Source organism: Trichinella spiralis (genome assembly GCF_000181795.1).
Source record: "Trichinella spiralis strain ISS 195 chromosome Unknown Scfld4, whole genome shotgun sequence".
In the NCBI taxonomy this organism is placed as follows: domain Eukaryota; kingdom Metazoa; phylum Nematoda; class Enoplea; order Trichinellida; family Trichinellidae; genus Trichinella; species Trichinella spiralis.
This window is the reverse complement of record NW_003526943.1, coordinates 1,836,977-1,859,902: the sequence shown is the minus strand read 5'-3', so window position 1 is coordinate 1,859,902 and position 22,926 is coordinate 1,836,977. Positions and strand designations below refer to the sequence as shown.

General features: G+C 29.6%; 5 protein-coding genes across 5 annotated transcripts; 3 read left to right on the top strand and 2 right to left on the bottom strand.

The window, feature by feature from the left end:
• Positions 1-121: 121 nt before the first annotated feature.
• Positions 122-3,390, bottom strand: Tsp_00359 (hypothetical protein). The gene is made up of 7 exons (XM_003376210.1): positions 3,378-3,390; positions 2,411-2,489; positions 2,259-2,339; positions 1,702-1,791; positions 1,083-1,127; positions 455-473; positions 122-145 (listed from the first exon to the last, which is right to left on the bottom strand). The coding sequence occupies exons 1-7, from the start codon at positions 3,388-3,390 to the stop codon at positions 122-124; spliced, it is 351 nt and encodes a 116-aa protein (XP_003376258.1).
• Positions 3,391-5,791: 2,401 nt separating this feature from the next.
• On the bottom strand, positions 5,792-9,668 carry Tsp_00360 (alpha-amylase). Its single transcript, XM_003376209.1, has 6 exons — positions 9,307-9,668; positions 7,442-7,830; positions 7,014-7,378; positions 6,413-6,944; positions 6,193-6,348; positions 5,792-6,129 (listed from the first exon to the last, which is right to left on the bottom strand). Exons 1-6 carry the CDS (start codon positions 9,666-9,668, stop codon positions 5,792-5,794), a joined length of 2,142 nt encoding a protein of 713 aa, XP_003376257.1.
• An 864-nt stretch (positions 9,669-10,532) lies between these two features.
• On the top strand, positions 10,533-13,465 carry Tsp_00361 (placental protein 11). The gene is made up of 7 exons (XM_003376208.1): positions 10,533-10,711; positions 10,771-10,970; positions 11,037-11,263; positions 11,652-11,996; positions 13,055-13,140; positions 13,187-13,313; positions 13,442-13,465. The coding sequence occupies exons 1-7, from the start codon at positions 10,533-10,535 to the stop codon at positions 13,463-13,465; spliced, it is 1,188 nt and encodes a 395-aa protein (XP_003376256.1).
• A 17-nt stretch (positions 13,466-13,482) lies between these two features.
• Tsp_00362 (placental protein 11) lies at positions 13,483-13,800 on the top strand. Its single transcript, XM_003376207.1, has one exon. It carries the CDS (start codon positions 13,483-13,485, stop codon positions 13,798-13,800), a length of 318 nt encoding a protein of 105 aa, XP_003376255.1.
• Positions 13,801-14,785: 985 nt separating this feature from the next.
• Positions 14,786-22,835, top strand: Tsp_00363 (hypothetical protein). The gene is made up of 28 exons (XM_003376206.1): positions 14,786-14,966; positions 15,349-15,366; positions 15,407-15,438; positions 15,506-15,575; positions 16,278-16,415; positions 16,570-16,678; positions 17,256-17,316; positions 17,495-17,578; positions 17,635-17,730; positions 17,796-17,994; positions 18,053-18,208; positions 18,351-18,475; positions 18,544-18,657; positions 18,716-18,844; positions 18,945-19,022; positions 19,117-19,259; positions 19,398-19,477; positions 19,536-19,600; positions 19,815-19,870; positions 19,927-20,095; positions 20,159-20,236; positions 20,328-20,426; positions 20,614-20,823; positions 20,882-21,078; positions 21,130-21,192; positions 21,410-22,014; positions 22,042-22,096; positions 22,157-22,835. The coding sequence occupies exons 1-28, from the start codon at positions 14,786-14,788 to the stop codon at positions 22,833-22,835; spliced, it is 4,089 nt and encodes a 1,362-aa protein (XP_003376254.1).
• The last annotated feature ends 91 nt before the right edge of the window (positions 22,836-22,926 follow it).

The following is a 22,926-nucleotide window of genomic DNA, read 5'->3' as shown; positions in this document are numbered from 1 at the left end:
GCGGAAATGTGTCGAATTTTAAATGGACTACAGTACAAGTGTGTAATGCTGATCAAAAGCAAGCGCCCTCTGGCAGGACAAACATTGATCCAGCTTAATCGACACCTGCATGTGAACGTCTTCATTCGCCAATACACTCATGCGGCTATAAACAGATATTTATTAACTTCAAATCAATTATCTAAATTCAAAATTGAAAGCGCTTTTGGTCGATTAGAAAAATGTGTTGACTAGGAATCAGCGCATCTATAATCGGATCACTTCACTAATACAAATGACACAATATCAAATGACGCGCTGATTTTGCTTCTAGCTTTGAATTCAAACTAAATTATATCGACAAAATGTGTCTTAGAGAACCTGCCTTCTTCAGAATTAAATTTCCTACAAAGCATCTTCAATTACTTGCTTTAAATTGTGCATTGAAATATAGTTAAATAAGAGTTATTCTTACCTGTGAGTTCAGTTTAGAGCTGTAAATTTCTAATGAAATATTTCATTTATAAAATTTATTTCCAAATTATATTTACCAAATTATAAATAAAATGTTAAAAAAATTAATTTATATGTTCCTATAAACGATACAATGAATGAATAATACCTTAATTTCTGCTTATTAAAAATAAAAATTTGCAGTTTCAATTATCATTAAAATTGAGTTCAAGTTTATCCATTTTAAGTTTCACATGAACAAACGTTGAAATATTTTAAAGTAACATGCTGTTCAATATTTTTAATATTTGAAATTTTATTATATTAACTCATTTTAGTTTGTTTGTTATGCATTTGAATTATAAAATGATTTAAAAAAAGCATACTCCTTAAAGCTATATGTTATTATTTAATGAAATTTCATAAAACAATGAATATTGCACAAATAAAAATAACAAATATAAAACGACTATTGTTTAAAACTTGCAATATTAAAAAGCAAAGATTGTTGCAAGCTCTGCAGTTGTTTTCATAAAATTTTTGCTCCAAAAACTGTAATTTCTTCCATTAAATTTAATCATATTTACTTATTGAAACTTATTTCAAGTTATAATTTTTCTAATGCATGCTTAGCTTTTCTGCAAAATTACTTCAATTTAGTTGAAAATATACATTTTTGTGTATTGCATTTGTAACTAAAAAATTCAAAATCTTTTTATAAATCAATTAATATGATAAATTACTTTTGTTAAGAATTTACAGAACACTGATTAATATTCGTTAGTGGAATATAATAATAATTTCAGATATTTTTTATTATTTATTTATAAGCATTTAGATTTAATATGCTGTTTTTTATAAAAACAATCCATTATAACGCAGATTAATTATTTTGTAAAGTGTAAAGGAGAAAAATATTTTTTAATGTTTTACAGTATTTTGAAATGAAGTATATAAACATTTATAAAATTACAAATTTTGAAATAAATATTAAATGTAGCAATAATTTATAATATATAAAGTAATTTATAAGAACTGCTTTTAATAAAAGCCTTTCAAAAGATAAAAATAAAAATGAATAACTATATTATTACATAAATAAACACTTGAAAATGTGTAACTTTATATTATAGTCTGTCTCTTTTGAAGAACAGAATAATCTTTTGTCATGATTATCTGTATAATTTGTGAATGTGCTTTTATTACAGTTGACAATGAGATTCTTCGAGGCTAATTGAGCGCAGATGATCTGTGCAGGCGCTAAGTTACCGCCGACGGTGTGGCTTTCTTGTTAGCTTAGGTTGAACATGAGCGTCCGTTCCGCGTCGACGATGTCCTATTGTTCCATTGGCAATTACACTTCTCAGTAGGTGATTTTAATGATGACAAATTGTCCAAGATGGTCAGTCGTTTATTGCTTTGCATGATCACCATTGCAACGGAACGATTAGCGGCTTAATTTCCAGTAGCTGAGCGGCTAATTAACGTGTACTACAATAGGAGACCGTTAATCTGTGTCATGGCCAATCTCAGTTCTTCTATGTCATCCTTTTTTCACTGCAAGAACCCATCACGAGTGAACAGTATCAAATATGGATTCCTTTTTTTTCTTTTAAATTAAAATCGTCCATTTGAAAAAAATACGTGCTTTAATAGAGAAGTTTTTAATATCTGATCTATACTCTACTGGAAATTGCACTTGAATTTACAATTCTATTAAGAATGGCTTAATTTTGTAAAACTTTTCAACAACAACATAGTTTGCATCAATTTGATAAAGTTATCAGAAATATCCAGCGGGCGGTTAATGCAAGCTGTGCAAGAACTTCCGCCTCTTGTCTGGTCGTCTTAACGACCAGATACGAACATTTCGCTCCAATAACGCATTTATTAAACAATTACAACTTCTATATATGAAAAGAATTAATATACGCTTTTGAAATACAAGAAGCGTAAATTAAATCTGTCTCATATAAACTTAAACATTTCAAGATTACTATATGTGGAACAGTATCTAATTAAAGGAGTTCTAATATAAACAGAATCGTTGTTTTGTGCTATTATAATTTTTATTAATTAATCAAATATTATACTAACTGAAACACTAGATTATTTTTCATATTTTATTTCAAAATTTAAGAAAAAAGCGCCTTTTATGTTTCAATTTTGTTTTAAACTGCTTCAGTTTTCAGTTCAAATTCAACTACTTTAATTTTTGAAATTTAATATTTAAAATGCAACAATTATTCACCAAAAATAAAGCTTCATTACTACTTATATACGAACAAACTTAAAATTTATCCTAGCTGTAATTTTATATACATTCATAATGTACTTTATAATTAAAATTTTAAAGTTGATCTACGTTGCAGTTTTTTTGAACATAAGCATAAGAAATTCAACATACATCTTGCAACAGCGCTACTGTTCCTTTCAGTACTTATGAACTGTTTCATATATTGAAAATTTTGAAACTTCATTTAACGAAACTCATTTACATTTTACAATTGGTATAGTTTCAAAACTGAATGGTATTAATTCTTTATTTTGTGTTGTGCTGTAAATGAAAGAAAAACAGGTTTAAGACCTTTAATCATTTTAATATTTCGCATAAATTTTTTTATATGCAATGAACTTCTAACAGCATAAAGATTATTAAAAGTCTTTTATCTATATTAAAATCATTACTATAATCTTAAATCATTCGGATAAAGTGATTAAAGTTTCATCAAATACAGTAAAATATTAGCACAAATATAAAATTTATATGATAATATGTAATCATCTTAATTATGAAATATGTAACCTCCATTATCTAATTCATAAACTGTGAGGATAAACTGCTGCAAACAGAAATTTATCAGTAATTAAGATATTTGAAATAAAATTCACATAAAATGTTTTTAATTTGGCAACGTTATACATTATAAATTGCAGTTAATAACTTGCATTTAGCATTTTTGCATTACTAAAAATAAATTAAAGAGGTGCATTATTCTTGTTCTAAAAAATTTACAAAATAAAATTTTGCTAATGCACAGGTTGTTCGCCAGCATGATATTTCCTTATTTCCTTTAAAGGACAATTCAAAATTAATGTTCAGAGTTTCGTAAATTTAATTTAAAAATTGATGGGCATAGAAAATAAGAAAACGTTTTCACTTTATTCAAATTTTATAAATAATTGTTTTACTGAATGATAACCAGAACCATATTTAATTAAATTTAGACAAGCCATTGGTGTGAAAATATCTTTGTAAAATGTATTTATAATAACCAATATAAATAGTATATTTTATTGCTTATGGTACATTAAAATTTTTGCACATGTAAATCATAATTGTCAGTGAATTTTTCATTACAACTTTGATTTGATTAATAACTACTGATAATTAATTCTCTTCTCATAAAATACAGACATGGCCAATAAATTATTTTACTTTATTATAAAATAATGTCTGTTATGTATGTCACTGTTTCAAATAAATGCCTTTTAATTTCTAAACATTTTATCACACTTTCATCATGATTAATTTTACTTAAAACTTAATACCAGCTTTTATATCTCTTCTTTCATTGCTTCATTTTAAAGAAGAGTATTTTAAATGATTTTCAATTAACAAGTCATGTTGTTGTTATGAAGATTAGAGGCTATGATACGTACATTTTATCGTTCTTTCCGACATGAATGACATTTTTCAAAATACAACTCATGTTATTTATCATAAGAATTAAATATAATTTTACATTAAAACAGCTTCGATATTAAAATTCATGCGTACAAAATCCAGTTTCTGGATGTTTATTTTAGTGCAAATATTTTTATAAATATTTTACTTGATTATCAGTTTTGTATTACCAAAGTGAATATTTCTGTCTTCACTGCTTCTGCAGTAGCGAGGATTATTTAGCTTATTGTGCTTAGAATTTGTAGCACTTGATTTTAATGAAGTTGATAATTTTTAATTTTTTATTATATCTACATCTGATAGGTTTTGATGATACATTGTTACAAGTACTTTCACAATGGTTAGATAATTTTCTAATTTCTTTTACATACGAATATAAATTTAATAAAAGGAATGTATTTATTTATGATAAAATATATTGTTGCATATAGAATGTTTTATTAGTGTGGAATCAGTTTTTATTTTTCGTATATTTTATGAATATACAGGCATCATTTTACGAATGTACACAGATGTTCTAGTTACGTGAATCATCCACCTCCGCTTGCTTGATTGAAGAGTTGGCGAGTTTTTCCGGTGAACACAACAGCAGTGAGATGAAATATCCACATCAGTAAGCTTTGTTTAAAAGCACATTTGGAAGTATATCTTTTTTGAGTTGTATTTTTTTAAATTTAATTTGAATTTACTATCATCCTGACTGGTTTTACATTTTTAACGTCTTTGAGCAACTTCATTACGTGTTTTTAAAGGTAGACACAAACGTCATTAATTGATAAATATATAGTTACTGACAGTCTGCGTTATTTGTAATAATTCTTTTTATACTTTGAGGCTTTTGAAACATGTTTCCTTTAATTATCTGTCTTAATTTAATTCGTTTCATTATAGGAGTAATCGCTCATCTAGTTCCAAGTCTTGTCGAATAGATGTAGAAGAAGGAAATTGTTCGTTGGACAGCAGTAATTCAACAAACAACGATGCGGAAAATTCCGCAACTCGGCGAGCTTTGCATAATGCTCTAGAAAGGTCTAGGCGCAATCAAATCAAAGAGGCATTCACGTTGCTGAGGGAAGCGTTGCCAATGAAATTAGATTCGAAAGTACATGCATATGTTATATTTTGTATTTTTCAGTGATGATATTATTACTTGATCAGTATACTTGAATATTTTTTAAAATATCTGTATATTTTTATTTTAAAATGATTTGTTGTTCTTATTATTTACACTTAGGAACTTTTTTAGTCATCTCGAGCGACTATTTTAAATTGCGCTGCTGCATATGTGATGTCTCTTCAATCGCGAATACAATCTCATCAAAAAGAAATTGAAGAATGCAATCGAGCAATCAAAGAATTGGAAGCTGAAAGTAAAAAGCATTTATTTTTATTTATTGTTTAAATTATTTATTAATTATTGATTTTTAGTAACAAATACCACTTCATCATCTTGATTTCAAAAGCCTCTATAATTTGATTGAAGATAATTGCAGTCATTTGCTTGATGCAATGAATTTAAATAATTGATACTACAGGTTTCACATTTGAGCAAAAGATTCGATTTATATATGCATTTCTGAATTTGCGATTCGAGTTTTTTCTTTCATTTTTTACTGGAAATTTATTATGCAATTGTAAAAAACATGCTTGTTTAATATTTCTGTAAGGAAATTAAATTTTCTCAAGATCAATTGTGCAGTTCTGCATACCATATTCAACAATATTTACATAACCGCAGCGAGCGAGGTGGTGTTTAATTTTTTTTCCCAGTAATAAAAGATAAGCATTTTCGCACTGCTTGATATTGATAATTTTTTCCATTTCACCATCCTGCTTGACTATATGAAATTCAAACCAATCATTTTCAGTTTTGGAGCAATCCATCATCACGTCCAACATCCAATAATGTGCTCCGTATCTGTTGTGAATGTTGTAAGCGTTGCTATGCTTATTATCAGTAGTCCAAATTAACGGGCTTCCCATTTTGAATAAGTTTTCAACTGTTGGTTCTGAAAAATAACAACTGTAGTAGTTGTTCTCATTTTAGTTTTAAAGAATTTTAATTGACTAACTTTTTTCTTTTAATGCTATTTTTGAACTTGACAATGACCACTGAAGCATATTATCATGTTGCTTCCACTGGTGATAGTCCGTGAAACTTGGATCATAGTCTGCAACATGTACTATTGGTATGGTATATTTATTTTTCCACTGATTCTGCAGGCGTGCTGAAATATTGTTTTCATCCTCTTATTATAAATTAAAATTTGACTTCTTTTTTCTCTTACTTACTTGAATCGGACGATGGTCTTCTACCTCTCATGAATAGATATTCTCCAATTTGGGTCTTTTTTTTGACAAATACCAATGTTCGTCTGTAAGATGGTTTAAATTTGGACAGAGCATTTTTCGAACTGATGGCTAATGTTTCCTCAGCTCTTACAAGCAAGTCTATCCAACCATTTGGATTTACAAAAACTGTTTTTCCAGAACAGCTGTTTCTTTTAACATTTAAATTTCCTGTGATGTGATCACAGTAATAACCTGGGTGAAGTCCGGTGTTGACGTGGAGAATCCAATTCTCGGTTGGATGATTGTTCAAAGCGAAGAATCCACTGTTTCCTTTGGAAAAAGCAATTCGATGCTCATCGACTACAGTATTCCAAATTGCTTTGTTGCTGGTATTCTGGTGGAATAGACTCATTTGATAAAATGAAGGCCATCTGTGTTCACACGTCCAACCGGTTGATGGGATGCATTTTCCATTGCGATCAAACATTGGACTTGTTGTATTAAAAAAGGGAAAGCCAGTTGATGGTGGACCCTTTGATGAAAGGCAAAATTGTATTCAATTTCAACTGCAGTTGTTTCGCTGTTGTAATTTATTGCTTACTTGGTTCGCAGTATTGAAATAATAACTGGACATCAATCTTGGCAATCCATAGGACCAGGCAAGCATGAAGTGCACGGCCATTTTGTACGCATTTCCATCCTTGAATGTTAAGACTGATCCTCCTCCTCCGTGTCCACGCTGATTATCATGATTATCTACGAATACCAAAGCGCCGTTGCTGGGAAAATAATTCCAAGCTTCACCAAAGTTGATCAAATATTTGAAATTTTTCCTCCTCTTCACAGCTGCTGACAAGTCGAGACCGTATTTGAAATTGGTCACACGACCAATATCCAAGTATTCTTCGGCTTTGATTGGTTCACCGCCTTGATCGATCACTTCATTAAAAATGAATGGACACTGATCTGAAGAAATTTCAATTTACAACAAAACCGTTACAATACAACTGGGTGTGATGTTGTTGGTACTTCTTGGAAAATATGCAGAATTCAGAGGTTTCAGTTGGTAGATAATTTTTCTCAACATATCTGGCCACATGTGCTTGGCGGCGTCAATGCGGAATCCAGCGACGCCGATGTCAATCAGACGATTCATGTAAGCAACAATGGAAGCTTGGACGTTTGGATTGGAATGATCCAAATCGACCAAGTTCACCAGACGACAGTTACGCACTTGCCAGCGATTTCCATAATCTTCAATGTTTCTATCGCAAATTTTGTCATGGAAATCGGTCTCGTTGTATGGCACAGATGGGAAATATTCTTCAAATGGTGTTGATTTGAAATAAGAACCATGCCAACCGTAACCTTCCATATTTGCACCCACCATGTGATTGATCACTATGTCGGCTATAATTCTGAAATATATTCAATGCTTTGCAAATGTACGAAAATTGTTGTACTGATTTTTGTTTCTTATATTTTGACGAAAGAGCTTGACGACGAAAAATAATGCTTTTCTTCATTTCCGCATTATTTACCATGTATGTATCATATATATATGTGTGGGTGTGGGTGTCAAATTTATAAATTTGAAGTATTGTTTTTTTTTTGAAATTGGATTTTGGATGAAATATTTGAAATTTAAACAATAATGATTAAACTGAAACAGTAAGAAAAAGAGAAAATTTCCAAACAAGCAATGACTGTACATTCGTTGGGTGTAGCAATTTAAAAATTGTTCCATTTGAAAAGCTTCACAAAACGCTTCGCTTGCTTCAACTGACAAGACAGAACAGGTCGGAATAGTAAATAGGTGAAAATGAAGAACAAAAAAATAAAAAGTTCCGTAATATCGTGACTTTTGTCATTTCCTCTAAAATTGCAGTTCAAACGTTGTTCGAGCTAAATAATATTGTTGAGCGTTTTCAACGTGAAATCAAACTTTCGACAACTATAATTCAAAGGCAAGTAGTAAAAAAATCTCGTTCATCTAATAAACAGATATTTGAAATTATTAACTCAATTAAATTGTTTTATTTTCAAAAAGATGCAAGTTGGATTTTTTGGATTATAAAAAGTCGAAAAATTATGCAACCCATTAGTTATAAAAGCTTCAATTGAAGTAAACAAGTCAAAATTAAATTAAGTGTCAGTTTTCATTTGCTGAAATTCAATTTTCAAGTATAAATTGTCAAATTATTCAAAAAACGTTCGTTCTACTTTAATTCATCAATACATTTATTATTTTACTTGTAAAAACTGAAGAGAGTTAAATTTATGACAAATTAAAATTTTAATTGGAAAAGTTGAAGCAGTTTTATGATATTGTTTTTGCTTTTTGTTCTTAGCATTGAAATAAGCATTTTTATTTTTGCCGAATTTCTTCCAGAAAACAGAAAGGAAACTGGCATTTGAAAATGAGAGCAGATCATTGAAGTGTTCATATATAATGTTCACCGCCAGAAAACTACTTTCACCTGTCATTCAATCATTGCAAATATACAGAACTATTTGATAAACCGAATTTGTTTGTTTTGCATAAAAGCGTGTTCTGTTGTATTTTATCATATTCTGTGACAGTTGATCAATTCTTTCTCGCATGCTATCATTAACCTCAAAAAATAAATGCTCTTGTCTAATAAAATCAGCTCAGCTTTTTCCGGTTTAAGATAAACATCTAGTTTCTACTTACAATATATATCTAGAATTACTGCTTTCATTTATTGCTTCTTTTTCTTCAACTGCAAAACTGTAATACTAATTTACCACTTATCGAAATGGTCATCGTCATCATCATCTATACTTAGTTTATATGTTTAAGGTAAATTTCACTTCATTTTTCGCAATACATTTAAATTATTTTGAATAATTTTAAATTTGCATATACATACCGGATTCCGTATTTATTACATTCTTCAACCATGTTTATAAATTCTTTTTCAGAACCACTTCGACTGTATAATTGATAAGAGATCGGCTGATATCGACTCCACCATGGTAAATCATTGTTTTCTACAATAAAAATGTGTTCGTTGGGTGGTGACACTTGAACGGCACCAATTCCACTTTTCCAAAGATAATTTTTACATTCTTTTGCAATATCAGTCCATCCCCATTCGAACAGATGAACCACCAATTGTCGAGTTGGATCAACAGCTAGTTGCTTAAAGCATTCTGAATTGAATGCATAACTGTAGAAAAATGCTGTAGAAAATATAAGCAGAGGAAACTCACATGCCGGTTTCACATTCATTTTGCAGTAGATTTTATGTTGAATTGCCTGTCTATAAATTGTTGCAAATGCACAAAGGTAAACATTGTTGAAGCACTATATTCGAAAAATCATGCGACCCCTGTTCTAATTTATTTTACATTTTTTATCAAAAATTTCTACTGATTAGTCTTTCTATATCAGAAAACCTAATATTGTATCAAGTACACAAAAAGCAATTTCATTTCATTCAACCTCATCATCAGTGGTGGTGAAAGAGATAAATTTCATTTACTTTTAACATTTTCTGAAAATTCGAAAGATTTATAACTTTCAATTTTACAAATAAAATTGATTTTTTTTACATTTTTATCATAATACTTTGTCTAAATACGTATAAATAGATGTGCAAACATTCTGAGAGGTACGATACAAAGTATGCAGTGCAATAAACAAAGTGAAAACTTGAAAAAAACTGTCCATTATTATGAAATATATTTGCATCAGTTTTTCTATTAAAATCGAATGTAATAAAATTTCCATTGCTATAAATTTCAGTACACAGTAATAATAATATAATCAATAGTAATGATCATTTCCAAGCAAACAAAAAGCAAAAACTTTTGTATTCTTTTTAATTCATTAACTATGATTGATTTTATTTTATAAATTAACATTTCTTGAACTGATTTGCAAGAAAAAATATCCGATATTTAATTTTGCCGAATGTAAAGTTATCATGAGCATGAATAACATATGCAAATATTCTTTTCTAAATAAATTTATATATTACCAAACACTTGCTTTAAAATATTAAAAAATATCTAGTAAATTTACAAAAATAAATAAAAATAATGAAATTCTAGCAATCAATTGCTTTTAGGGATTCAGCGTTTATAAATAACAATGCTGCTTTTGCTTGCTTTCTTCCATGTCGTCTCAGCTAGATTCCTGCACGTTCCTGATGAAGCTATCAATGAAATTGCCTACACGTTGCAACTGGTGGATGAGAACGCTGCAGGCCCAAATGATGCAATTTTTTATTACCAAGATCACATCAAGAAAGGGAGTAATGCTCAATATAGGTAAGTAGAAAATAAGCAAACACAGAACAGCAATACTGATACGACAACTGCTTGTTCAGATTCATACCGTGCGTTAGCAAAAGTTATCAAAAGAAACCAACGGTACTAGCACTGCTGCACCTCATGGAGGAGTTTGAGCCTCAAATTGGTCGACGAGAAATTGAAAGCCCAAGAAAGTTAAAACGAATTGATAACTTTATGACAGAAGTAATAAAAACCAAAGTTATGAACGTCACTTATCAGTTCCTGAAAAAACTAAGTAAATTTTTAAAAAATATATTTTAATATTAAAATAAATATTAAACAATAACGACCAATCATTTAGATTGTTCTGAAACTGATTCAATGGAAACTTTCAAGCAATGGTTGAAAAAATTGTGGTTCACCACATTTCCTCGACGAAAAAGAACAGTGGACAGCAGTGCGTTTGAGCATGTTTTCATTGGAGAATTAGAAGGAAAAAAAGTGAAAGGTCTTCACAATTGGATTCGATTTGCATATCTGGAATCCAAAGGCAAATTAGATTACATTGGGTTTATTAGTGAAAGACAAGTAATTTTTTCATTTTAATATAAACCGCAGGCAATTAATTATTAAAGCATTATCGTGTAGGACGCCCATTTTCATACCAATGAAATATATATATTAAATTCCTGAGAAATGAACAACAAAAATACATTCGTTTTTTGTGATAGCATTTGTAAACCTATTTGAATATGCTTTCGCTCTCGTCTTTTAGAAATCATATTGCGTGTTTTAACTGATTAATGACATAAATAAATAATTAATGAAATAAATAAATACACTTTACAAATAATTTTCCCTAGATCATTTGTAAACCTTGCTTTTGCCAAGTTATGGAAAAATTTTCTTTATAAATCGAATCAAATATTTCATATGTTTTAATTGAAACATATTGTTATGTAATTCTATGGTTTAGGATTCTGTCGCAACAATAAGTTTCAAGTGGAGTAACGTTACAAAGCCTGTTGGTGGAATGCTGCTAGGTTCTAGCCCAGAATTCGACATGGCCATATTTACTCTTTGCTATTTATTCCGTCCGGGAGGGAAACCATGCAGATTTTACTATAAAGGTTGTGAAGTGACAGTTGTTTCTTATTACATTCAGCGAAATGGTAAAAATTTCATGTCAACTGCCTATCCTAAAGCTGGTGACATCTGCCTCACGCCGAAAACGCATCTCCTCCATGATTACCGTATTCCACAAGCAGAAGCAGATGCAAAGAAGGAAAATGATACAGTGCCAATTTATGGAAATTGCTCAGTTGATTAATATTGCATTCTCTTTTTCACTTCTGTTTCCATCTATTGCAATGTTTCACTTTTGGTTAACACACATTACATTTTATAATTCACTTTAAATATTATTATTTTAAAGATGCTTCATAAAAAATGCAATTTTTAAGAATGGGAATTCTTAAAAGTACCTGTTATAAAACATCTGAAAAAGTCAAATTATGCAAATTTCATTCCATTTATTTATATTCGTATCTGCTTTGCGTTATTATACTTTACGCAATGTTTTTGTTTTCTAGAGCTCGATTTAAAAACAGAAAACGTAAGTTAAAAAAATAATACTAACGTTGCTTTTCTACTTTAAACTGCTCAGAATATTTTGTGTTGAAAATATTTTCTGCTTTTCTAATAAATAAATAAATTAATTAAAATTATTAAATATTTTATTTAAATTTACATCACTGTTGAAATCAATGAGAAATAATTAATAAAATTTAGTAAAAAAATATTTAGCATCTTCAAATTTTAATTATTTCATTTCACAACATTTTAAAGTTTTTTGTTTTTTACTCAACTCAATTTTTTATTTTAAGGAATTCAAATTTTAAATCAGGTTATTATTAATCATTATCATTCTGCATAATGTTCAACAACAGCTGCTCAATGTGTTTAATGAGACAACTTTCAGATGTAGTCGTAGTTTCGGAATTTTAAATTCCCTATAGCTGCTAATAATAAAAAATTGACGCGTGATAAATTATTCTGACGTATTAACTACGCTAGCATTTTATTAGTAAAATGTTTGGCTGGCATTCATCTTGCACGACATTCTTTTTTCACTGATGGCTCTTTGTGTAAATTATTTATTCATTCGCAAATGCTTTGTTACTTAAACAAATAAATAAGTACGTATATAACAAATTTACGGATTTTACTAATAACAATATTTCATTGTTGGTACCATTCAGTGTCCAAATGAAAAACTATTTCTGGTTTCATATACTTTGGCTGTTGTTCAAATCAACATCCGCTGAAGTTTTAAAAGTGTCTGATGAAGAACTTATAAATATTATAAATGATCTACAGTCAGTGGATATCAACAGAGCTGCATTAAAGGATGTTACGTTTAATTATCAGTTTCATGTTAGTGTTGGAAAGCCTCCACCGGAAAGGTATGCATTTACAGTTTTAGTATATTTATAATATTCTTTCTTTTAGATTTATAACTTTCATAAGTCAATATTATAAGAAAAAGCCAACTGTCGCTGCTTTCCTGGATTTAATGAATACATTTAATCCTGAAATAGGCTCTGAAGAAAAGCCATCTGCAGAGCAAAGAAAAAAAGTTAGAACATTTATAAATCGAGTAATGCAAACGAATGTGATGAACCATACTTTTGTATTTTTAAAACATATTGGTACTGTTCAAATGTGTAGATTTAAATTCATCACTAACATTAATTTTATATTTAGGCTTACCTGAAGCAAAGACAATGAAATCTTTCAAAAAATGGATGCACAATCTTTGGTTTGATTCTTATTCAAGAAAGAATGGGCCACCTGATAGCAGCGCTTTTGAGCATGTTTTTATGGGAGAATTAGAAAATCAAGAAGTGCATGGTCTTCATAATTGGATTCGTCTTGCTTATTTAGAATCTATAGGAGCCTTAAAATACAGTGGTTTCGTTATTCAACGAAAGGTAAAAGCACATCAAACACTTCATATGTCAGTAACTGTTGATTTCAGGATTCAACAGCAAGCATTCGATTTAAATGGAATGGCAAAACCAAGCACACTGGAACAGTGTTACTTGGATCCAGTCCAGAATTAGATATGGCAATTTACACTATATGTTACATAGTTAGACCCAAAAATCAAGATTGCAAATTCTTTTATAAAGGTTGCGAAGTGAAAGTTAAAGCTTATGAAATTTACCGCCATGGACGCCGACACTTATCTAGTACTTTTCCGACTCCAGGCGAAGTGTGCAGCTTGCATTCAAATAAGAACAACCCGAGGAGATCAGGATAGAAAATATTATACACATTTTATAAAAACAAATTTTCTAATCAAGTAAAATTCTCATTATGTACATTCAGCATGAATTCTGTGCTTATTTAAATTCTTACGTTGTTTAATAATTGTTCAGTTTGTGCGCTATTTTGTACCATAAAACTTTACGAAACTATGCTTTCTAATTTCAATAATTCTCAGTTTGTTCATATACGAACACGCAAAATAACGGAAATCATGAAAAAGATTAAATTTTTTATAATGCAGAAACGTTTTGTATTAGCTCTCACATGCCTTTTTCACATATTATACGCATATTCATTTCCTGCACAATTTGTTATAAACCTATCCTGTCTTCTACTGATAACTGGTCATAGTTACAAACAGCGACTTTTGTTAAACTATATTCTCAACAGTTGATAAAATGATAGACTGTAAACTTGTAATGATAAGCAAGTATTATGCTAAGAATTTGATATTTCCAGCCATCAGAATTACTGCACAATTTAAAACATACAATTAGAGTCAGATTTTTAGCTTTAGGGGGGCTATGAAGTGTATAGCTGGTGTAACGTGCCGGGCTTTCCTTCTAGCCGTGTTTCCTCACTTTCTACCTGCTCCATTGTCGTAAAGTGGGTCTTGGGCATTACGAGACAAATAGACTACGAAACGCAAGGTATAACTATTTATTCAGTTGTAGAATAAAATGAACAACACATCAGCAGGATAGCGCAACAAACTAACATACACAAGCCACGTAATCACACACACACTAACTGATCGTTTTCCCGCTGATAATGTAGATGAAAGCGGTCGTCAAAGCGATGTACCCATCCTACCATGTTTCGCCTAAATTTTTTAACACAACCAATGCAATTACGTCATACTATGCAATCAAAAGCTATCCAATGAAAACACGACATTTTCCAACCAATAAGAACGCAGTCCCAAAAATTTTAACGAGACGGACTAAACCGAAAATTTGTTTTAAATTGAAATAAGCCATAACATTTTTAAACTTTAAACGTTATGTATGAATTATGTATATAAATTTTCAAACTTTAAACATTATATGCGAATGAATTTTTAACTACAGCGAAATTCACGTAGTAACAATTTCATTTATTTTAAAATTAATCGAATCGAAAATTAATCAATATTAAAAATAACACGGTAAAAGTTATCTTAAATATTATAATGAAATTTTATATTATATTATATTATATATATATATATATATATATATATATATTTATTTATTTATATTTATTTATTTATTTATTTACTTATTTATAGTAATCTAAAAATTATTTAATACTTTACTATTATTATACTGTATTAACAGTATAAAGTACTTAATTTTCAGTGATAGTAGTCTTGCGGGGTTTTAATTGCTTTTTATAAGCGTATGTTTATTTTTTAAGTTCTTAGAAGATTTGTTTTCAAATTTAAAGGAGTAATTAATTTTTTATCATGATAATATTCAATTAATGAACTATGATAAAATAGCAGTTAATTTTCAGATGACTGCCAGGAAAGCGGAACTTCTTATTGATGAAGCAAAGAAGTCGAAAGATGAAAAAGCAGTCAAAGGTTGGAATTTTATATATGTTTGAAATTTTAACGAAGTTTACATTCATTTTTACTTTTTTAACACTGTGGAATGATTTAAAATAATATATTCAAGCGTTTTTATTAATGTCCTCCACTATCTTCGTTGCTTCATTTCTGTATTAGATGAATTTACTTTTTATAAAATAATCTGTAATATAGTTTGTTAATATCAAAACTTCTGTTATATTTCAAGCTAGACTTTTTTGGAATTGTAACTTATCTTTTTAAAGTAATCTGAACTGCGTAGATAATTCGTTTACATAAAATTGTGGTATTTCTAGACTGTAATATTAAAATATAATATGTAGTTGGTTTATCTGAAAATATTTCTTTACTGAATAAAATAATCCGTTTTCAATTTTATGATAATATTCTAAAGAAATGTTTTAATCAATGTTTAATTTAATTAATCTTAAAATTTAAGTGCCAAACTCAGTTGGGATGACTATGTTAAATTTTATTGAAATGAAATTTAACATGAAGTCTTCTGAACAGTACTTATGTATTTTAAGAATTATTTTTTATTGCTGAATGATGATAGAAATATCTGCTGAATTACAGCGAAGTTAAATTTAATGCAAGTGGAGTGGAATAAAATTTTAATTTATGCGCAATATTTGCAAAATGAATAACTTTGGAAAGTTATTTATTGAAATGTATTTTAAATGATTATTCTTTTAGATTTAATTCATAAAATTTCATCTTACACTTCAAAAATTTCAAAGCTTAATTTTATGAAGAAGCAAGATGAAGCGCAGTTAAGGAAACTTCTCCGTAGCACTGAAGATGGAAAAAAAAGTAAAAGCAGTGATGGAAAAGGTGAGCCAAACTATAAGTTTATTTATATTCTATAATATTTAATAATTTTATTCATAATATCTTAATTTTTTGTATTGTGAAAGTTTAGTTCGAATAATAAGGTAATAAAAGTACTACTGACATAAATATTGTTGTTGTTTTTTAATAATTTTAGTGCGAAAGCATACTAATACGGAGATGGCGAAAGTTAAGGATATATCTATGGTTGACAGAGGAAGTTTGACCAATGCTAAGGTTGAAAAACATCCGAACGAAAACGTGTCGTAAGTCTTTTTGTTACATGATTGATGGATTAATTGAATTATGAAATTAAAAAAGTCAACGATTATTGTAGAAATTTGCCATAATAACAGTTTTTGACTTTTAATACTTCTGTTACGTTTGTTATATATAATGCTTATTGTTTCTATTATGAAACTAGCAGTTGTATTATTTTTTCAATGAAAGTTTCTCAAAGAGCTTTAGCTATTAACTACATTTTTATCTTTGCAAAGTAATTGTTCAATTTTTGTCAGAAGCAATGATTGCTTACTGCTGTATGTTTTCTTACTTAGTTATTAAAGTTTTTTACTGCAAAACTTGAACATATTTCTGAATATATTATAATTGTTGATATATGATTTGTCAGATTGTAAGTGTAAATCAGCAGGTTATTTTATATGCATATTCTTTGAGAAGAATCATATTTTAATTTGATTTAACAACATCCACTATTTACATTTTAAAAATACAATTAGTAGCAGTTACTGATGTTCGCAGTTGTAATTTTATTGCAATGCAATAATTGATTTCTGCTTTTAAGAAGTAGGGGCAGTATTACTTTAAATGAACATATTCCAGGGATGAAGATGATGTTTTTCCATTGCCGTTTAATGAGCGAAATAAAAACGTTCTTGGAAAAGTAAGCAGTACCACTTTTTGTTTACCAAATTTTTAACAAATGAGGCATGTTTGTTTTCTGCAATGTCTTTTAAAATTGATCTATTATTTTTTTAAATATTCAAATTATTGAATTTTAAATTTCAATTATTGTATTTTGCATGTTACATTGTTATGATACAAGTGTATAATTAATGTAGCATCACACCCCGCTTGACAAGCACGTATCATATAATATGGAAAGAAACGATTATGAAGACGACCGTGCATCACTTTGTAATGAGGTAGGAATTTTGTGATTTTGAATTTCATCTCAAAGAAAGACCTTGAGTTTTTTTAGATAACTCGATTGACGAAAGAAAATTTTCGCCTCGCATCTCTTCTATCCAAATCAACCGCAGGGCAGGATGATGTTTTTAGTGGTTTATCATTGCCGGTTGGGTCTATTTAATAAAAAAAACATAGATATTAAATATGCATTTTTTGTTGTTGTTTTATTAGACTTCAGTAGAGCCTGTTTGCCATAATTGTGAAGATTTAAAGCAGCAGTTGCAATCAAAGGAAACTAACCTCAGACGTTCAGAAGCTAAGATAAAATCTTTAATTCGAGAAAAGAATCGCCTTCTTCAAGATTTATCTCAGTTGAATACATCTGAACAGAAAACAACACCAACTAGCAACGATTCAGCCTTATCTTTGGGTGAATATTCAGTTTTATTCAAATTTCAGTTTGCTTTTTATGGACAGTTATATTTTAGATTTTCCCAAAAAGGTTTCTTCTCAAAGTAAAAAATCTCCCACAAGAAGGAAATCTTCTACTGTTGAAAAAGTATCAAACAGGAGTGATGCTTATGATGAAGAGGAAGAACAGAAACATTTGTCAAAGCAGAAGAAAAAGAATAATCGTCGCAAAGGTTTTTTTTCTCACCTTTTAATTCCACGAAATTTTAATTTGTCTCAGTGAAAAGTTTCAGATCTTTTAACTTTTATACAGTGTATTTTAATTCAAATTTGATCAGAATTTATAAATGAGTAATTAAAAAATTTTCCCTTCAGGATTTTCATATTTTTCATCTGGTTATCGTGTAAATCGGTATTGTTCCACTTGTCGGAAGATGCAAAAAAATAATCATGCTTATTTTCGAAAATATCCTGATAGAAAGAGTGGATTGTTTGGCGAAGTATATATAATTTAGAATGAATTTAATAGGTCGTTTCTTATTTTATAAATAAATGAATTAATTTTCAGAAGAGAAAATTGATACCAGAAACCAAAGATGCGTATCTTTTATCCATGTTTGTCACTGAAGAGTATGATCGAATGTTAATTGAAAATGAAAAGCTTAATAGCAAATGCACAGAAGTAAGTTGTCATATTTAAATTATTTTTGATTATGTTGTTCTTATTTTTTATTTTTTAGTTGAAAAGAGAAATTGAAGAATTGCAAAATATAATTTCTTTAAACGAAAAAGTTAAAACATCATCAGATGAATGTAGCAACTGTTTAAAATGGCGGACTCGACATCAGAAGCTTTTTACCATTTATAAAGTTCGTTGGTGAAACTTTATTATTAAAAATCATTTTGAAAAGCACACACCTGAAGGTGCATATTTTTTTGTATTTATAATTGTATTTTATCTATTGTTAGGATTTGGTTGATAAGCACAAAACGGAGCAGTGCCGACATAAAGCAAATTATAATCTCTTGGACAGCCAAAAGTTGAAAGTAAATGATTATTGGCTGCATATATTTATTGGGAATATTTTGGACAATATTATACAATATTCTATATATATATATATATATGTATTTGTTTTAGTTGGAAAGTGACATACAAAAATTGAAAGAAAATTGCAACATGCTACGTACAATGAATGAAACTTTGCGCAAAGATTTACTAGTGGCAGAAAGTTGCGCTCTTCAATTGCAGCAGCTAGTTTTGAAAAGAGGCATAAATTTAAGGTATTATTCTTTTTGGTTGGTAAATTTTGCAAAATATAACTTTCAATAACTCGAAGCATGCTGTTTTTAGTTTAAAATTTTAGCCACATTTTCAGCAATTGCATATGCATGAATTTTGTACAGAATTTTTTCTTTAAGGGAGTCAGATGACATTTTAGTAGTACAACAAGCAGCGAATGCATCTAAACCATCACATTCTGCTGCAGAAAACATACCAGGTTTAAGGAATTGTTTTTGTATTGTGTGATTTGCTGTGATTTTTTACGTGTTTTATAGATTCTGAATCTGCTGGCTCTGCTAATGCAAAAATTTCTGACGAACTGTCTTCAAGAAAAGAAAAGGTTAGTTGTCCCGTTATTGCTCAGCAGTTCTTTTTCAATGTTACATTTCATCTTATAAAATTAATATTTTTAATTTATTAATGATTGTTTCCTTTACTTATTTTTAATAAATAAGAATTTATAGGTGATAAATATAAATTTTTAGACAGTTTTCAAAATAAGAATAATTTATTTTTATATTATGAAAAAGTGAGAAATGAACAATTTTTCTCAGGATGAAGAAATTAAGAAACTTCAGAATATCGTGATACAGCTGGAAAAGGAATACGAGTATGTGTTATGCAGTGTTTTTTAAGACTTTTTTTAAAAATCAATTTCATTTGCAGCAAGTTCAAGAAAACTTTAGTGGATCAAGAGGATGAATTATATCGCATGGCAAAGGCTTTGGAATCAGCAACGGATGCAAGAAAAGATGCTGAAAAGAATCGTACTTCCATTTTAGACGATTATTTGAAATTGCAATCTGAATTTTCAGCACTAGAACAGTCGAAAAAGGTATTCTTTGTAATTGAATTGAAATTGAAATTGAAATTCTGAAGCGGTAGTGTTTTTTGTAAGACTCTTGAAGAAGAACTCAAGGAAGTAATAGCGGATAAAGAATACTGGCGTAATTCTGTTCTTGAAAGTGTTCAGCAGGTTCGTGAATACGAATCTTTAATGAGAGACAAAGTATTACTGAGTTTGAAGTTTAATTGTGAAATTTTTATACGCTTATGCACGATTTTAGGAAAAAGAATTCAAGAGAAAGTTGGCTTCTGCTAAATTTTTGGATATTGATGCGCAGAATGTCGAAGCAAATAAACTTCTCCTTGTAGAAAAAGAAAACGTAAGATTACTATTTATTTTTTTTCTTTTTCTTTCTTTTATTATACTTATTGTGTATTTTCATCATTTTTGACACTGCTGTTCATACATGTGCATGTTTTTTGTTAGCTAAATTTATTTTTCAAAGAACAATATATCGTTATTGTTTTTTCATTTTTATTTTATTGTACAAAATTTATGATTTATAGTATGCAAAGGAATTTACATTGCTCAGAGAACAGCTACAGAAAATGAATACATATGTTCAAGAATTGGAGAAAGATCGTGAATTAGCGATGAAGCAGATTGAAAGTTTGAAAGAAGATTTGATCGATCTTAGGAAAACTGTACTTCAAATGGACTCTGAAAAAATTAGTCTTTTGCAAAAGCTTACGTTAAAGGAAACTGATTATGCAGAAGTATTAAAGTTGTTGTTGTTGTTGTTGTTGTTTGAAATGAAGCTGTTTGTTTTTATAGCTTAAAAGAAAGTTGGAGAATATGACACTAGAGCTTCAATTGGCCAAATCACATTCAGCATCAGTGGCTCAGTCATCTGGAATTTTTGAATCCAATCAATCAAGCGAGTTGCTTAAATTGTACAATGATGAAAAAGAGAAGCTCAAAGCTGAATCTGCTCGCCTGCGTGAACTGTCCTCTGGATTTGCCGAAGAATTGTAAATTATGATCTTTTAAAATTATCTTATTATGAATATTTATCTATTTAGTCGATCTCAAAAGGATATCGTCTCTGCATCAATGCAACAGTCTCATGGTGAAAAGAGGAAAACGTCTGACAGTCATGATGCTGAGAAATCATAGTATCCGTGTTCAAAATACCTCTTGTTACCGACCTTATATTGTTTCTAAATTTCTATTTTAAGTTAAAAATTAAATTATTATTTTGAAAATTTGACTTTTTATTCATTTACTATTCGCTTCACGATATATTGTTGTGTTTTTGTTTGTTTGTTTCATTTTTTTCTTTTGTTCAAATTGTCATTTCAGTATCCCATGTGAGAAGACTGTAATTTCGTCGTTCTACAATGCTTTTGTTAGCAGTGAAATGGGAAGCGATAGTGATTTAGAATGTGTTCCTTGTTCATCATCATCATCATCATCATCATACAATGAGAGTTTGGATTTGGAAAAGTCTCCAAAAAAGAAAAAACGCAAAGAGTATTCTGAACATTCAAAGGCTGTATCTTCTCGACCTTTGCAGTTAGCAGTGAATCATCATAAAAATTACCATAAGGTAAATCGTTTTGCCTTTCCTGAAATTACTGGGCGAAGAAGGTTGACATGCAACGTTGGCGGTATATTTAATCATATGCAAGTTTCAAAACAAGTCAGAGAATTGAACGTTTCGAAAGATAACTCTTGCTACAGGAAAAGGGAAAAAATAAAATCTCATCATATAGTACACGACAAGAAACAGAGAGCAGTTGATAAATTTAAAAAAATATCCAGAATAGCGGAATATGCTATCAGAAGTATTACTAAGACCGAAGAACATGTAGTGGAAAGTACAATTCTTGTGAAAACACAGCATATTTTACAAAGTGAGAAGCAGACGTTGAATCTATATGAAACGCCTGAATATTCTATACAAAGTATATTCAAAAGAAAAGAAATTATAGAACAGAATGTTTCACACTGTTCGAAAGTTGCTGCGTCGACATCATCAGATCCAAGGTAGGTTGTTGTGATGTTTGATATCAAATTCTTTTTTCTACTCAATTTTTCATTGTTCAGGTTAAGTGAAACGTCATCAAATTGTGCAGATTGTGAATATGTTCAGTTTGAAGATGTGATTTCTGTTGAAGAGTTCAAAACTGAACTATCTTCAGCATTACCGACTTGGTTTTTGCGATGCCGGCAGTCGTCTTTAATAGCAACCGGAGACCGACTTTGCTCGTATTTTTACAGACCAGAAAAAGCACCAATTGTTGTAGATTTGTCGTTCAAAAAAATACCAAAAGCATCTGTCGATGAAGCTATATCGCTTTCCCAAAATGGTTCTGAAACAGCCGTGAGAAAATTTCAGTTTCACTTTAAACAGAGGCCAAAGTTGTTGAAGATTGTTTCGAAGAATTCGACAAACGATAAAAATCCTTCGGTTAATAAGAATACCACCGCGGGCAGTTGTCCTGAAATGAATGATTATGATTGTCAACGGAAAGCGATGATTTGGTGGTACGCGAAAAGAAAGAATTTGAAAATATTATTAACTCCACCCGGCATTTCTATACCGGACCGTTTAAGTCATATCGAAAATTCCCTTCTTTCACCAATGAAGAAGCAAAGCTCTGCTATCCCAAAGCACGACGATCAAGTCAATATCAGTGAACAACAGTCTTCTTCTGACGACAAGCAGAGGTCAGCAGAATTGAAAGAATTTCGCTTCTCAAGACAATTTTTGATTAAAAAATAAATCTTTCCCCCTGTACTTATTCAAGAAATCAATGAGCTATATTGTAGAAAAAATGTGTAAATAAAATTTAAAATTCAATAACTTTACACTA